The sequence below is a fragment of the Gadus chalcogrammus genome, chromosome 3, assembly GCF_026213295.1.
Source record: "Gadus chalcogrammus isolate NIFS_2021 chromosome 3, NIFS_Gcha_1.0, whole genome shotgun sequence".
In the NCBI taxonomy this organism is placed as follows: Eukaryota; Metazoa; Chordata; class Actinopteri; order Gadiformes; family Gadidae; genus Gadus; species Gadus chalcogrammus.
The window spans coordinates 17925721-17944478 of NC_079414.1; the positions used below are offsets into that span (position 1 = coordinate 17925721).

At 42.3% G+C, this 18758-nt stretch overlaps 1 protein-coding gene across 3 annotated transcripts in view; it reads right to left on the reverse strand.

The window, feature by feature from the left end:
• fbxw7 (F-box and WD repeat domain containing 7) overlaps positions 1-18758 on the reverse strand; it is an 82606-nt gene that overhangs the window by 34814 nt on the left and 29034 nt on the right. Inside the window, exon 1 of one of the 3 annotated variants that reach the window (XM_056586379.1) lies at positions 9895-10294. The exons of the other annotated variants lie outside the window; for them this stretch is intronic. Coding sequence (XP_056442354.1) covers positions 9895-10116 — 222 coding nt within the window. The 5' untranslated portion in view covers positions 10117-10294. Of the gene's footprint in view, positions 1-9894; positions 10295-18758 lie in introns of those variants that run through there. 3 annotated transcript variants of the gene reach the window in all.

Here is an 18758-nt window from a genome sequence, read left to right on the forward strand (position 1 = left end):
AATGTTTTGTGGTGGTGTAGCGTCCAATTGCTTCGCTGTGCAAAAATGGTCCACGAGATACAATCATCTCAAGATGATTTAAAGATGATACAATCATCTTTAAAAAAACATAACGAAACAAACATTCAGTTCATTGCTTTCTCAGACGGTTACACGGAATCGCCTCAAGACACAATAATACACTTAATGGTTTTATGATAACTTGGAATGGGTGTGTTGTGCTTGATATGAAAGTATTTTTTCTGAGTGACACGGACCGAGCTCCTAAAGTGGATGATACAATTGGCATTCATCATGATACAATTTCAGACCGAATGCTTTCCAAAATCATGAAACTGAAACAAATTGACTTCATAAAATCTATTACAAATATGTTACTGCAAAAAATATACTATCAAAATTGTTGTGGTCGGTGCTAACCCAGGGGTGTTATGATAGATAGCATGCAAGGCCTTCGTTATCCAGATTAGAGGAATCACTCTTCTTCTCACTATGCTCTGCTAATTCTTCTGTGATAACTGTCATCAGCTGCACACTAATGCAACAAGTTGATCAAAAGGGAAGCCTAGAGGATTTATACACAGGCTGCCATGCATTGTTCAGTGTGACAGTGTGGTTAAAAAAAAATCAATGGCTATCCAATAACCAATTTAACAACACTTAAAATTGTGTTTAAAATCATCTTCAGCTAACTGGATGCATAAGCAATCATGATTATGAACCTTGGGTCTTTATATTAATTCCTCACAAGCTCCTCACATAATAAAGTCACTTTAGATTTAAAATGCTTCGTTCAAGGTCAGGAACATGTATATTACTTTTGGAATAACCTCAATCCATCAATATGAATTTCATAACAACCGGAAAAGTCCACAGAGGAAATATCGAGTCTCTCTTGCATTGGCAATCGTTTAGAGAGAGTCATTGTCACACATTATTTGACTGATTAATCTATTCCCTGCAGTCTTCTGAAAAGACTTGATGACGTCAGACGGGGGATGGAGGGAAGGGGGCAGTTGAAATGAAGGAAGATGGAAAAAAGATTTAAAAAAAGATAAAGTGTATATAGCAGACAGAGCAGAATGTGAGGCCTTATAAACACTGAATCAATACTATGCTGCCAGTCTACTACACATTGTTATATTATTGAGCGGACAGAAGTGGAAAGGGCTCTATATATAACTTTGATTGAAAGGGTCCAATCATTCTGATGACATGAAATTAGAGGACATCACCTTGCGCTTGCGTTATCGGAAAGAGCAGGAACCATTTGAGTATAAAAGCTGTCACGATACTGAAAGAATAGCGCGGAAGGAAAGTAAAACATTTGATAATGTCACAAGCCGTCAAAATTCCTACAATGATATGGTGGGCGTTGAGTACCGATATGGATGTTGAAAGCACATAACCACATCATTTGGGTTATTCAGGATAGAAAGTCTAAGCTTTTTGAGGCATGTGAGCAGCAGGCAAGGAACAACCTAGCTCCTCTGCGGTTCAGACGGCTTCAGAAGTCTCAGACAGAGAAAAACGAGAATATAGAAAACCAGGCCCTTGATGGATTTTAGTTTGATTTTTGAAAACTAAAGATTCATACGTCAACATTCAAATACTACAAGATGTTGTCCCCACAACAGATTTTTTTCTATACAGATTTGTTGATCTAGAGGGGGCATATCTTGGGCAAGCACATCCGACAAAATCTGATGTGGCAGGCATTCATAAATTTTACCTTGAGAATGGCTTTACCATCGGATGTGTCCTTTGGGCAGCCAATCTTCTATTCAGAGACTGTCAATTTTAAAAAGGGGGCCTGGTGGCACTGAAAGCCCACGCAGTGGGTCCCAGAAGGAGCTGGAGAACTGTCGAGACACTATAAATAGTGATTCAGGTCAACATTGCCTCATCATGGTTCGAACTTATACACACACAAAAGGCAATTTCTTTGTTCCCTGGCTAGACGCCCTGGTCTTTGTCTCAGTTCAGGCACCACGCTTGTTATTGCACATAGACACGGTAACCATAATTGGACAGGAAGCTGATTGAGCTGTGCTGTCCGGGCAGGCTGTGCTCACTTTGGTGAACATGTTAAGGTTAGAGTGACTGTAAAGCCCAGGTCATTTATAAGGTGGACATAGTTTATAAATAGGGGATGGTTCAAGCCCAGACATACTCCAACTCCACATGAAACACAACGCGAATTCAGGGTGATGCTGTGAATCATGTTACCGTCATCTGTGACACCATGTCGTCTACGAACGAGCAGCCAAAATGGAGGCCAAAACTCAGTAGATATGTCCCTTACTACTTTGATATCGATTTCTTTGTACTGAAGTAAATCATTTACTGGAAAATAATGAATAGCTGTTTAGCCTATGGCTAGAGCTACATTGAACCAATTCTGGAATGATAACCTACCTGCTAATTTTAAATGATTAATGACTGAATACAAGATGGGATTTATGTCATTTTGTGAAGGTAAAATCCATACCAGAATTGATAACGTAAAAATAACAGCTGTAGGATACATCAATTAGCATTTCTGTTTGCCTGAAAAGGCTGCCTTCATGACTCACTGGTAGGAGGGAGATTAAAAAGTCAATTTGACTAGCCCAGTACTCAGTAATACAAACAATTAACATCTCAATTATTGTATGAAAGGACTGCCTCCATGTTGGAATAGGGCAAAGTCCAAATGCACATTTCAATTCACAGCGAGACTGAGGCAAGTAGGTTTATCCAAATCGACACAAAGCTGCAGCACTCACAATCCATCAGCTAGTGACTATAATTCATGAAAATGCATGCCAAAAATATACCAAATAATGTTTTCAATCTTTGAAAGACACATTCTTTGCAAATTAACACAGAACCATCTCCTTACAGCCTCAAATAGCACACATATGCTGTCTTTACATTAAACTGCACTGTCCAATAAACTGGATCTCTGAAACCGTCCACAAACTTTTACCATGGGTGAATTACGTGGGAGCCACTCCTAGGGTTATAAGGCTGCCATATTATAAACCTCTGAACAAAATACAGCAAAAATGGAAATCAACTCCGGTTCAGGGTCGTTGCTCGTGCTCTCAGAGGGGGATCTGCTGGGTCACTTGAGATACAACACTAGAGGTGGCACAGAAAGATGGGTGGGGGGGGGGGGGGGGGGGGGGGGAGATATATAAATACATAAAAAGAAGAAAAATATGACTTTAAAAAACTACTTGAGTGAGAGGCTCATCAAGGGAGGTAAGATGGTGACAGTGTGTGCATCACCGTTATGTCCTCATTAACTAGAGCGTGACTGGGAAGAAGAACAGAGCCCAAACCGAACAAGCATCAGAGTTGCAGCATTGAGTGTTAAGCAATGGGCATGGGACGAGTCACACTGATGGCCTTCTTCATTTCCATACTGACGGTCAGGAGATGAGACACATTCCCTACGGCAGTGTTTCCCCGTGCCCCTCGGCAGTGTGGGAAAATGTCAGTGGTAGCCCCCCCCCCCAGCAGGTGGGACAGCCATGAACCCTATACGCATGCTTTATGTGCACTGCAGCAAATGCATCGCACTATAACAGTTTATCTGGGCACCGGGCGGAGTATTTAAAAACAGCCTCTCAAATTCACTAAACCACGTGCTCGGAAGAGATGCTCCCTGCTCTCCCACGTCCGTGTATGACAGGGCATCGCGTTTCTACAAAAGGTTGAGAAGGAGCGTAAGCCACTGTGCCAACAGATAGAGAAATCAAATATGGTGAAAATTAGCCTTTATAAACAGGCTTTAATACACGTGGTTTACATTCCTTGAATCATAAACGTATTCAAAAATATAAAACACAAAATTATCGGGACCGGCATATTTATGTACGTACGCCTCCATAATACGATAAATGCCCTCTTGCTTTGGCTGTTGCCTTTCTCTTGCTTCATTTCAATGCCAGCCAAGAGCACAGCGTGGCTGATCTGGGCACTGGCTGTATTGCTTGCTGTCTCGCTTGCTGAGCGGAGCTATATGCCTTACCCTGGAATGGTTGTGCAGCTCAGAATAGCCTGTGCCAGATGCCATGCTGTCCTCTATGTTATTTGGAGCCTGAGGGCAATAGTATCTCATCTTGCTCAGCGTGGTGGATCTTGCGGAAGGACAGACCACTTGAAGTGTTGTGTTGATGCATCAGCTGTGCCTCATTTACCCACTCTTGGTTGTGCGGCGTGGTAGAGGTCCATGTGCACGGGACAGATATGGTCCATCTCATCCCTAGGAGTGGCCTGAGATCACTTGGAGGAAGGAATTGGAGTCAATGGTATTTGTTGAACCGGATGCAAGGGGCATCAGTGGTCAAGTGGTGTCGAATCACCAAGCAGTCCCAATATATAGAGGGGAAAAGGTTAAATAAAATAATTTGTTCGGGAATGTTAATAGTCCTGTAGTCCCTACCCTCAGTGTGTTGGGGGATGCTATGTACACGACAAACCAAAACTTTTGAGAGACACCAATTTTCTTTTCATTTTCACCACACACACTCCATCAACTCAATACAATACTATATAAACATATCCAGAAATGAACAAATGAGAATAATATGACAATTGTCATTTGGTTTCTTCTTTGACAATACAAAGATCCATCATATAATCTATGGATGCATACATACAGATTGGAAAGCAACCACCCAAAGACAGAATAAATGGTGCCTAACCAAAGAGCCCTTTCCTGCACCATGGCTATGTGGCAGAATTTGCCTTTCAAACAAATATAAAGAAAAATCAGTCAAAACAAGTTTAATGTGCCACCCGTGTTTCAAAGTGGCTCTCCCCAACAAGAGGCTGCACGGCCCATGAGGAAACCCAGGCTTGATTCTGGAAATATACTATGCTCTCAAACTCTCCCCTGAAGGGCTTCTTAATAAAGAAACCCATCGCATGAAAGGACATTTCTGTTTAAAACTTCACAGTGGCTATATCTTACGACACATTGCATCAGTAGGAACAAAATAACTTCAAAAGATAATCACTTGACAGCTCTCCAAGATGTCTCCCCGCCTATTGCACAATACTGTTAAATCTGTCAGCCCAAACGATCAGATATCATGTTTTAGCCCCTCGAACTGATGAGGCAACGGGAGCGAGCGCCCTAAAAGCGGGTGGAGCGGCATGATGCACAGTCAGGGAAACCTCCATCCATTTACCACATTTCATCTGCTCAGCTCCAAATTAGTGGAGAATGATGTGCCCTCGGCCCAGACTCCTCTTATCTGAGCTGCAGGCAGTTTAACATTGGGGCTGGAGAACCAGTGCAGAAGCAGGGAGTATTTTTTGGGATATATATATAGAAAGGGGTTTCGGGAAATAAGTCAATGTACAGACGGAGCACTCTTGGGAAAGGGGACAGTAAACGGTGAAGTTATGTAAACACTCGCTGTAAGGTTAATGTAATATAATCTTTGAATTCACTCCTGCTTTGACCCCTTTCCAGGCTGGCTAAGCTTTCCCCTTTCATTTTTGTGATGTACTGAAAGTGCAATTCAAAGCTATATTTACCTTTTAGAAATATACAAACGCAGCAGACATTTTAGAATAATTACGAAATCACAACATTTTACCTAGCTATAAGCCATGATCAGATTTTCACCATAAAAAATGACGACTGTTAAGGTCACTAACAGCCAACAACGTTTCAGAATTTGTGAAAAATGTTATGGTTTTTAGAGAATACTGTTAAGTATGAGAGCAGGTTATACTTTCCGCTAATGCTTTATCGGCATCTAGTGTGCCATCGCTGTCCCTAGTGGTGATACAAAGAGCTTAGGTGCACACGAGGGTCAAACACTAAGATCTTAGTGCAGAACATAGAAAGGGAAAGTTTCAAGGTGTCCCGATAATCTTCTCCATTAGCACATAGAATACCCTTACATGAGATTCAAAGTCATCAACCGCTGCACTGTGCACATTACAAGACTTATCGGGCATCTTCATGTTGACATGAACACAAGGAGGAATACCGGACGGATCTGCTGGTCTCCAAACTCAAGCAAACGCATGTGAGAAGTGATGCTTCAAAAAATGTAGGTCCTAGCGTTCCAAGTTGTTTTTTTAAGTGAAAAAACAAGGAAGAGAAAGAATAGAATATGGGGGCGAAATTGGTTTGGGAGAACAGCCCAGCGAGGATAGTGTGTTCGACATAGTAGTTCACACTACATGATCACCGCTCAAGGGAGCACGCTGTGATATGACTGAGCTGGGGCTTTTGTCTGCATTTTCACAAAACTTGTGGGCGACTGGAAAATCAGGCTAAAAACGTCTGGTGTGAACTTGCCATTAGTGTCTCAGGGGAGTCATGCAGACAGCTATGATTGTACAGAGTCAATTATATGCATGGTTCATGAAGCTCAACTGGTATCAACACTGCCGGTTAAAGGGTTCAATTCTCACTGGCGCCCACCCATGCTAAGAATGTATACACTCTGAGTTTTGTCCAAAAAAGGGGCCTATCAAATAGCATGTTCAAATGTCATCTACGCAGTACAGTAATTTTTTTTAATGCAAGGATGTTGAGTTTATCCCATTATTCATTCATATGGTTGCAAGTAGATACTCAGGTGAGGTTGAAAATATTATTGGAGCCCACACTTATGCACATCATGCTCCAAAGATAACCGGGTAAAGCAAATGCAAGAAGAGATACTGATCCAGAAAGAAAATAGAAGTGCGAGTTGGAAATATATTTTATCTCATTATTGGTCGGTATATAGAAGAAACTAGACATTCATCTGCAACGTAAATTTAATTACAGCTTGTATATATGTGAGCATTCCGGCTTTCTGTATCCATCAGAGACAGACTCATGCATTTAATTAGACCCGCTAGATCGTAGATTATCATAAGAAATAACAAAAGAATGAGAACATTTCAAACATAGTGTGGCCTCTTAAAGGTCTGCTTGCGCAATGCAAGCAACCAAAGGATTTGAAAACAAATGTATTCTTACCAACTCCTACAGATGTACTGCAGTATATGCTTTACTCCTGCAGAACACATGTGTAGCTGATCTGGTTGCATGCTTTGATTATTCACCCTCACTCATGCAAGCCGCTGCTCAATAAATACATGTGAATGCAAATATAATCACAGGTTTGGTATCAGTGTCAAAGCTGAGCCAACTGCTCAAGCAAACATATGGTTCACGCAGATTGTTGTTGATGTGGACATTGCTTCAATGGGTAGGTCCAGATCACCTTACACAAGTGGAATCGCAACGTGGGCTTCAGGGTGAGAGAAAAGTAGAACCCCAATTCAAGTGCATGGCTGTTTATGTCCTACAAGTGGATGCCATCCACTACAGCTTGATATCCATTCTGGCCTTTTCCCTAGGGCAACACTGCATATGTACCATGTACACGGTATCAATACTTTAATTTTAGGACAAACAAAACTTTTTAAATCTTTATTTTGGCCCAGAAGCAGGTTTTAAAGTGGTCAGCAGACTCAGCACTATAGCCTGCATGTAAATCAAGACTAAATTGGACCACTGACACCCTGTAAAATCCAGGATGGGCAGTTCAATAGACTCAACTGGAGCGGCAATGAAGAGACAGAAATGATCACCAGAGGAAGCCACCACCTCATAAAGAGCCCATACAGAGCTTTTAATTTATCCTCCACAAAAGCAGCCTTTTAAAAACCAAAATGTTTCAATCCCTTAGATCAGTTTGGTGTACTCTGGCTAACTAGACCTTTTACAACTATTTAGTGCATGATTGTCAAGTGGTGTACTATCAGATGAAAATAAAAGTATTTCTGTAGAACTGGCTTAGAAAATGCTTACAAAGTTACAGTTACCAAAGTTACCAGGGCAGGGCCAATGTTTGCTACGTGTATAATGTGTAGAAGAACTTCAAATGTTTTATTTAAATAAATGTCAGCTAAGTCACAGCGAACTATTTCATTTTGTAGTTAGTCGGTAACAATGGCGATTGAGCCTATGGCCCACTGATTAAAACCCTTGCATTTGCAGTATTATGAAGGTTATGAACTGGGTGTTCGAGGTTTTTCTCCCATTCACTCAAATCACAAACAGCACAGCTTAGGGTCACGTTTGCCAAAGTGAATTAAGCAGAAGATCTTTGACTTTGCTCTCAGCAAACATAATACATCTCCCTAAAATAGGTCAGCTATCAAAGTATCTCTTTTCCTTACAATAAAAAATGCTTTAATTGGCTCAGACGTTGTGCTGGCCATAACTAGAATACTCAAAGAAGCTGAATGGCTGACTCTGCAGTTTATACAACAAATTCATAAAAATACTAATGAAACCAAAATTAGCATTCTACTCCTTTACTCTCACAGCTTTGGAGCCAGGGATAAGAATAACTTGGATCAGGGATAGCCAAGAGGAATAAAGACGGCATGCACATCAACGACATTTTAGATATTAAGAATAATTGTCTTAACATATTGAGCCAATATGGAGGAAATTACTAATTTTAAGACAATTATTCACATTGTGTTGGGGTTCACAGAAATGTTTTAAATTATGGAACATTCTAAAAAAATATATAACGTTAATTCATATGTAATATACAGAGCTGAAAGTTAACCAAATATAAACATGAATCATTTAAAATTAGACATTGACTTGATCGCCATAGGTTAATCTCAATGAATGACGTATCTTCCGTCAATCTATTCTTTAATTAAACTTTTTTTTAAACGGTCTATCTTCTTTGTACTTATATGGTATTAACTCTGTCATGACCTCTGTGACATCGCGGCTATGCGGTAGTAGGTCATAGTTTGACTGTGCCGGCCAAACCCTTAAAAAGTATGCCTTCTATACACAGCTGCAAGGCACAAATGAAACACTCAACCATATCAACTAGCTTGAGAACCAACATATTTGACTACACAATCCAGGTAGGTACGCTTGGCAATGACCATGACATGTACAGTTTTGAACATGAACTTACTCATGTTTTAATTTTTGTATGGTGTAAACAAAAAAAATAAATGCATCTCATTTCAGATGAGAACGACATTGTTTTTTTAACTTCTAAAACTAGCTTCAGCAGAAATTCAACTTATATGAATGCAGAATATCAGTAGAATGCATTTTGAACACAAAAGCACATGAATGCATCTATTAGCCTAAAGGAATCGTCCAAACCCTAAAAATAGGTTCATTACTTGCAGTCTTTTTAAGGACACGGGGTACGGTGGTCGGGTTCACTGCGGGTGGAGGGGACAGAGAAACAAGTGCGTCTACGCACGTAGACCAAACCTTTCATATATTTGTAGGGATGTCAGGATGAATGGGGTCAGGATGAAAAAGGTTTACGCCTTTAAAGTGTCTCAAATTGATTTATGAATATGCATGTATGATTATTTATCATATATAAGCATCATATAAAATAAAGAAATGTAATTAAATAATAATTAATTAAATATAAATGTTTTACAATTTCATTAGTTGATCAATGCAAGAGTATCTCAGGGCTGAACTTTATATATAAAAAAAAATAAAATAAAAAAAATGCTGAGGCATGGCAGTGTCCATTGGTCAAGGCTTAGGAGGAATCGACCTCCACTTCCCAAACACAAGCGGTAGAGGAAAATAAGTCAAAATAGGACAAATACAGTGGATGAAACATGTTGGGCGAGTGTTTTTATGTAGGATTTTCAACCCCCTATACTCCATTTTAACCAATGCAACATTTCCGGTCCTTCTGAACCATCAACTAAACACCAGGGTCAAACAGCGATCCATCATCATGGATCGAATGTGCACATCCATGTCCAGGCTCCCAAAACCAGCATGGGTCTGTGAAGTTGAAATGACTCCTGACATTAAAGCGTTCCATAAGGAAGTTGAAAGTGTGGCCCCGTAGACCACAAACTCACCCGGCGGCGACAGAAGGGCAGACCCTGAGCGATGATGTTGATGCTAAATATCTTGAGGACCTTCTGAGGGTGTACGTGCTCCTCAGACACATCCTTAGGCTCCGCTAGGTGCAAGGCCCGACTCTCTGCTTGGCTAGCCTTCTCCCTCTTAGCCTCCTCCTTCGACATCTTTCTGCGACCGACAGCAGATGAGAACCGCGAGATGGGGCAATGCCGCAGCATTGTCAAACAAATAAACAGGGTATCAACGCCCCATATCACTCAATCGACCCGGGAGTGCTGTTCTTCCTAGCGCAAACAACTCTGTTCAAATAGATGTGCGCCCGTCTAGCCAGCACTGTAATGAGCCACTGGCTTTCTTCCTGTTTGTGCTGTCCTCTAAGAACTCTCGTTCCCCGCCCTCCCCGGCCCGACTCAACTCACCGCCTCACTTTAAAATATCTCTGGGGCGTGAGGTCACTGCTGCGCCCCATGCCAGGAACAGCAGCTGCCATCGGGGGGCCGTGTGAAGAGAAAGGATGGGAGACGCCCAGGCCTCGTCTGCCCCGGAGGAGTCACTGCAGAATCTGCCTTTGTGACCCCGTGGCGCTGGCATGTGTTCCGCCAGTCATCATACGACACCTGTGGTCCCGGAGTTTCCTCATCTTCCATCCCTGTTAGGTTGGCAGTCCCTGAAGCAACAGTCCTAATGGACTGCAGGCAGGAGCACCACAGGACTAGCACTCAAGCATTTCAAGCTACAGCACCGCAGAGCCCTGTACGCAATGTGATCCGTTTCCCCCCTTTTAAACATTTGAATCTTTTTTTGTATGAATGCAATTTTATAAGGAGGTGTGTATTGGATAACGTTAGCATTGTACTTATCTCCTCATAGGGCAGCGGCCTTAAAGAAATTCCACTAATTGGGTCTTACCATGTCAGCAAATCAACGAGTCTATTTTAGGGGGCCAATTACAGTTGGCAAGTAATAGCGAGTCCCACACATTAAGCTACGCTTCATTTGACACATTGTCAAGATTCACACACATACCCTTTGCAGGATTGCTGATAAATATCCTATGTATCTTTACTAATTAATTAACACTTGGTTTCCCTGTACCAAAAGACGTGCCGTCAGGAACTTGCTTTCTGTACGTTACCAATAGCTTTTAATTATTCAAGAGAACACTAATTCATTATCTGAACCAGGAGCAGTGTAGCCATTATCTTGTTTACCCTCGACATATGCAAATTAAGCAATATTGTAAACCTACTGTGATCAGGAGGTGAGAACTAATCAGTGAGACTGCTCGGTTTTCTTATAGACCAGACCTTTAGAGAGCCTTATTCTATATAGAGGATACATGAGCTCTCCAGCTAATCTCAGGCAACCAAGCTACGATACTCAGAAACAGCGATGTGCTTGAGTTTCCATAACATGATCAGCCCAGGGTAATTGGTAGGAAGCCAAGCAAGAATTTTTAACCTAGGGTGTTGTGGAATAGTCTTCATCGACCCTTTGAGGGGTTGGTATGTAGACGCTCTTGACAAGGGCAATTGCAGTTTTAATTTTCACGGTGCTACAATATAAAAAAGAAGTGGTACAGATAGTAAGAAATATAAATTGCCCTTTGAATTTGATGGTAGGGGAACTATTTGCACCAAGCTGGCAATTCAATCAAGAATAAATACAAAACTGACCAAAAAAGTCTTTACGGTGTCCGGCTAGTTTTCTCAGCCGAAATGGCTGAAAATGTATCAAAAGAAGATAAACTAGCATTAGTCTGTACTATACATGAACAACAAACACCAATGAACAATTTTTCCATCATTCCTCTATTGAAGGATAAACAATTCCATCATAAGGAGTAATGCTCAGACAGAGTTTCCATTGTGACAAAGTCAATGTTTATGGCTCAGGAGTACACACTGCAGACAATACCAGACAGAGCCATCCAACCTAATCCCTGTAAGTATGTCATAAAGCCAAAGAGCTGGACCGGGGGAGGGGTACTGCTAGCTTTAAACTACCATGAGACAATGCAAACACTGTTCATCAAAAAGTAGCTACAGAAAGGTTGTGCATGTGTGTGCGTCTATTAGCGTGCATAGCTGTGTGTGTGGGGGGGGGGGAATTGTACAAGATTGAGCCTTTTCCATTTAACAGGCTTCCAACAAAAATAGCATACAATTATGAGCGTGGGGTTATTTTCAATAGACTTTACTAATTGAAATGCTTGAACTACACCTGAACTACACCCATAGCTCCCCCTATTGGCTTGCCTTCAGTTATCTTTTAGGAATGTTTTGTCACTTCGCTGAAAAATGAAACGTAGAAACAAAAGCTATGATATGATTCATAGTCAAGGGTGTCTATGGTTTGACTCAGCATAGCCTCTGCACTCTTGCTACAAATCAAGGTAATGTCAGGGTACCCACTCTTAAACGTGGAAACCTGGTGAGAAGCCATGAGCAAGATTAATATGAATGGGTCAGAACTTGGCAATAAACACGGCTGCAGCATTGTGAGCTACACATGAAGAAACTCAGCCGACTGGGTCCATCTAGTGGTTATGACTAGAATACATTGCTGCCAAGCATAGGGCAATGCCATATGTAGGCAGTAGAACTAGCCAGATGGGTTGTTTATGATGCTTGTTACAACTACATAGCGATGGATTATATCACTGGAAGAAGCAAAAGGGTCGGCATAGAAGAGTCAGCATTTAGTAGTATAGAGAAATCTTCATTGTATCATTATTAATCCGGGATCCAACAATCTGAAAATATAACAGCAAAAGTGCTGGGCTGAGACGGCACAGAACCTGGGCCGGAAACCTGTTTTCCTTTATCGTTGTAGACATATTTCCAAAAAAAACTGTATAAGGACTCAGAAGGGCTAGGATTATGGGTGTATTTCTACAGTGGCCAGTCAACAATAATTGATTGAAACCTTCAGCCACTTCTTTATAGTTTTCTAGCACTGGCAGAGTTTGCGATGGCCAATTATGCGCTTACAGATCCCTACGTCCAGCAACATGTTTGGATCTAAACAAATATGAAGAGAAAGAAAGTGAACTTCCCGTTCAGATAGATTTGAGCTATCCTGCTCAGCTCACTTGAGATCAGAATCTAAAGTCTGATTTGTAAGCCTATACCATCTCCAACACAAGTTTTGCCCACAAACACAATCACATGCCATCTTAAGAGATCAAACCTATAGACATAATGAAGTTCTGTGTGAGGCCAATCAGCCTTATAAGTATTAACTTCTCCTCTCTAGAGCTCCTACTCCATAGCCGCTTATTGCCACGCATGCAGTGTGTTTAAACAGGAAATAACCATAGCTGCTTCCGATGGGTCCAGGTCTCCATGAGAACAGTGTTTTATAAGGGTGTGAATCACTGTGTGGTGGCGGTCTGGTGAGTCAGCCCATTATGTTGGCATGGGGGTTGAGAGGACCTCAGTGCCTGATCTGCCCCATCAGTTGACAAAGAAAGGGTTACTGAGATGACATCTACTACTTGCCGCATGCCTTAGCACAAAACATTTGAAGATGGAGGGCTCCAGACTGCGACCAAATGGTCGGATTTTGCGACCACAATTTGAGTGTGCGACCGAATTTTCCATCTGGCCGTGCATGTGCGACCAGTAAATTTGCCCTTTTTTTTTTTACACGTTAAACGTGGAATGGGCGCATCAATGAATCCGGAATCTTTAGCAGGCCAATGAGTTTATGAAGGATAGGGAATGGCGCTAATGTGTCGAGGGGGAGGGTCCTAGAGATTATCGAGCGCGCGTAAACGTCTGTGCGAAGGAGAAAGATTTCACAACCGGCGGCTACGTGTGTTTACAATGAGCAAGCAAACTACTGACACGTTCTTCCGACCTTCGGCTAGTGTGCCAGTGCAAGTCAGTCCTGCAAGGGTCTTGTTTTACAAACCCCGCACCCGCCCGTAGGCCTAGCCGCAATACATCAAACCGCAAACGATGGAAAATTAGAAACATTAGATGGGAATTACACTATCTGGTGTTTGGCTTGGTGCTTTAGATTGTTGTGCAAAAAAAGCACATCATCCACTGTTGACGGTTTTAGTTGACTCCTCCGCTCCTGATAAACATATCCAGCACCGGTGAATTCTCGCTCGCAATCGCAAAACCCGCGCCCAACACGCGCTGTTCAGGCGTCCGACCCGACTCGTTTCATCCAAATTGTGCGGGTCACCCGAACCAGTGCAGGACTCTGCTTCAGGTGCCATAAAGGGATTTTCACACGGGAGAAGTTTGTCGGGCCTGATAATGCATCCTCAATGGAGAGGCGAGCATGCAGAGAGGAGGCTCAGCGTCCTGTCAAGCGGCACGACAAGCGGTCGCACTCCCGTGAAACTGTCGCTTCCGTACTTGTCGAACGCAGGCATGCGCAGACCTGGAGACCGTTGGGATAGATGAGAATCACAAAAAAATGTGACACTGAATTTGAACCAGCACATCTATCCCAACGGTCTGCATCTATTATCAAAATAGTTATTAGCAATACATTGAAAATTCGTAGAAATGTGAATATTTGGTTGGCATGTTGATTAACGGTGTGTGCCCCTAAATTTTTTGGTCGCGCCCCTAAATTTTTCAGTTAGGGGCTATGTGCTCCTAGTGAACAAAGTAAGTCTGGAGCCCTGAGATGATACGAATGTTGGAGATGAACACTGAAAGATTGACACCAGATTCACCATTTATAGATAATAGATAATTGTTTTTTAAATAAAGTCATATTCAGCCTTTGATTGAAAGCTATATGGATATCCAATGGTGAGGATTTGTTGGTAACGTAGATACAGTATATCACTTCCTGATCAACGGTTCACAAGCAGCGACTGTAATTCAACGCCAGGCCAGATATGCCGCGACAGAAATGCAGACACAGAAAGGATCACCTCTGAATGTGAAACCTCCGAGCTGCATAGCTCTGTTCACAATATGCAAGGGCCACAGGAGACCACCACCGGCAACACATTGCTTCATTAGCTTAGCTTGGCCTTGGACACAAAGCAGCCCTGGAGGAGAGCGGTATAGAGCCCCTTAGAAAAGGCATACATAAATATGTCCCGATCAAATATTCATGAAGGGATCTGTGATGGTCAGGCTCTAGGGCTGCAGCTATTGGATAAGATAAGGGGAGGATGCTGGGCTTTTCATTGTGGTGATACTGCACCACAATGCCGAGCAAGTTCAGTTTATCAAAGTAAGTGTAGACCCTCTCCTTATCAGTGTAAAAAATAGGCTTCATCTTTAACACTTAAATGTAGGGGAAACGACGGTGCAATCATGCACTTTGAGAAATAACGATACAAGGATAATCGATAAATGGATAGCCAATCACTTGAATCAGTCTAAGCTGAATGTCTGCATGTGATTGACAGGTAAAGAAGTGTGTGCTGTCCACTATTTCTGCTTCTTCTGTTATGTCCCATCAACAATTATTGTCTATATCTATAATTACCTTCGCCCCACTGAAGAGCAGGTTCATGATTAGACTGTCTGGAATAACAGGTGCACCTGTTCTCAATACAAAGCTGAGTGGTGTGACTGGTGTTTTGGAAGGCAGTATATCGGAAATAAAAACACATTGAACTCACAAGAAGGCAGGTAGGAATAGGTGAGAGTACTACACTGAGGTGGCTGTTAATTAAATGATAGTAAATTCAGTGAGACAAGAGCAATGAAGGAAAATAAATCAAACAGGCCGATACCGTGTGATTTAAAAGGTCTCAAAGCTAGTGTTGATACGGCCCATGAATTGACAGAATGTAGAGTCGTGTACCAAATCCCTTCACACTCTTCAAACACTCCGCTTATCACAAGATGCCAGCAGTTTATCGGACTGGCATTTTAGAAAAAAAGAACCACATCGAGTTTCATCCTGCAGAGAAGTAAAAGGACAGCAGCACAGTAGCAAACACTTCATAACCTGCTATCTGCGAATACAGCGGCAGTGCACGCCTGCCCGGTGCCCTATTGTGCGTGTATGCCAGGACAGCACGGCAGTCCTGGCCCGAGCAGATGGCGGCAGAACTCGGCACACCAGAACAAATCTTGTCGCTATTGGTTTTCATGGCAGCAAGGTACACATCCTCTCCATCAGAGGCCGAGATGGGAGTCAACCGTGAGCCGCACATTTATACATCTAGCTAAAACCCTATCCTATTGATTATGATGCTGGTCAAACATGCATTCAGCCAGCTGTTGGGAGCGTGTAACACACTAATACACCCTGGCCTCGGGTCTGTTTTCCGGCTTTATCCCCTTATCGTGGCTCTGCAGAGCGGTCTGCACCCCCTGGCCTATGCCTTCAAAGAGACAGTGAGATGATTCTGTTTACAATGCTGACGGGTCGATATGAACGAGCCATTCACCAGAGGACAATGGAAGGTTGAGAGGGCGCTTTATGCTCCCTTGGCTGAAATATTCATGTCCAGTGAAGCTTGTTTAAGTCAGAATTGAAAAGGATATTGGGGTGCATTGAGATGAGTTTAAATTATATTGGTTTTTTAGTAGTTTGTTTAGAACTTTAAACTGCAGATACTACCAAAAAAAATGCACCTGCAAAACTTTTTGGGCAAGAGTTTGAAAACAAACAATGCATCCCATTCTGGTAATTAAGACCTAACTTTGCGAATGCTCGACTTGAAGACATGCAGATGAGTACCCACAGGCCCCGTCTCTCTGCCGAAGATATATACATAAAGAAAGTGTTGCCTGATCGAAACCAGCAGGGAAGCTGTAGCCGGAGGAGCATCGGCAATGAGGACCAGAAACGTTGGGCGGCACAGTCATGATCAAAATGGACATAAACATTACCGTTGGTGCCCAGAGCCAGACATTCAAACAAGCTGTGCTGGTGGTTCAGTTTCCCCATTCAATCTCCCACCAACTGCTCTCCTTTGGATCTCCTTGCAGACTTTCCAGGATACACATATGGAAGTTAGGCGCACACATTTATGTATGTAATCAGCAAGATCATCTACTAGGCTGCTGGCAGTTTAAGTATATCACACTTGCCAAGGAAGCCAATATATTTACGGATTATTCTATTTGTTAACAGCCGATCATGAAAAACGAGTGATTCCATTGTGTTTTTTCTTCTTCAAAAGGTTGTCACAATATTTTTGCAATTAGCCTCTGTCAATTTCAAGATTTATTCATGCGAGGCCTCATTCTATTAAAATTACTGAACTATACAGGAAAAAATTACTTGGGAGTCAAAATGAATTGAATGTTTGGAGTAATCAAACATTCAAACTAGTTCAAACTCCAGAAGCTAATGCATACGGCCCTGTATAGACATCAACACCTGCTCTATGCCACCAGTATCCTACAACCCTCCTGCAAACCCACCACTCAACATTTTGACGACATTTAACCCTGCATATCGTATGATTCGTGCCCTTTTAATGGCTTCAAATAGAAAGCTTAGGGACATCTGCTCAGTGCAAAAATCAAAAAGGACATAGGGTGTCGGTGAAGGGAATTGAGGTGACACAAGGGGGGGGCGAGAACTCCCAACGACAACGCACATGCATAAGCAGCTTGTACTCGCTTAGAAAATATGGTTGCACGTGTTCTTGTTCAAACCAAAATGTCTGCAATTTTGTCTGTAGCTAGAGCCCTATCCTCTACCTGAACCTACATGCCTGCTGCCTGTCTAGGAAATGGTCAAGGGTTCCTGTCATGGGGTTAAATGGTCCGTCAATCCCCTGGTGCTCAACACGGCGTTAGGCTTGCCATGGATTTAGAGAGCAGCCGGAGAGCAGGAGGTCCAGGAGCGACCAGACACTGGGGCAGGGCAGAAAGAGGCAACAGGATGAGCCAAGGGTCGTGACCTTGATGCACTGAGCCCACGGCGCCAGGAGCGTTTAGTGGTCGAGTGTCAGTCCGTAAAAGTAGCAATCAGCCAATTAGGGACTTTTAGGAAAAGGCTGTTTAGGTATTCTCTTCAGGACATGGCACTTACAAACTTAACCTTATTTCTGGCCAAGTCTCAAATTTCAGGTAATTCAAGAATGACTCTGGGGACATAGAAAAGACAAACGCGATAAACATTACGCGACCCGAATCAGAGGGAAGTGAGTCTAATTACCGAGGCTACATTCATGCCATTAACGCTTTTGGTTCCCGTTGAGTGATTTTAAAGACCTGAGACTTTGATGCCACATAGGTAATAAAATCAAATAATGACTAATGCTTCACTGGGTTCTAAATGTGGATATAGAAACTATAGGGTAAAACCGGATGTTTTCAGATAGACTGCAGGTACACAGACTATGCAGTGTCTACTGTGCATTAACTTTTTCCATTCAGTCTCACTGGTCTGAAGGACAGCCATTCTTCACAAGGGATCAGTGGCTCAGAAAGTAGACTACAGTATACATTGTAGCATACGAATACAGTTAAAGAGCAACAAATAAATCACCTTCAAGCCCTGCAGCCTTGTGTTAAGTTGTCACTGGTCAACCCATCTGCAAGCCTTTGATGTCCGGCAATGTGTTTTCGTGGCAACTATAATAACACCAAGACTAAAGCAGCACGTGGAGGAGGCTACGGGTCTATTTTAATTTGTTATGGCATTCCAGATATGGAGGCCTCTGTGGTCGCTGGACTGAATAAAGGGGACTGGTAATGGCAAACACAAGTCAATTAAACAATGCCAAGACCAATTTCTGGAAAGATTGAATGTAATCATAGTTCTTACACACCATGCATGCAATTGTGTTGAGAAATGGAGAAGACTCAAACCAAACTAGGATACATTTTCCCTGGCTTTTATGCTTTTAAGAAAATGATTTGCGTTCATCCATTTCGGAAGACGGCCGAATATCGTCAAGTAGCCG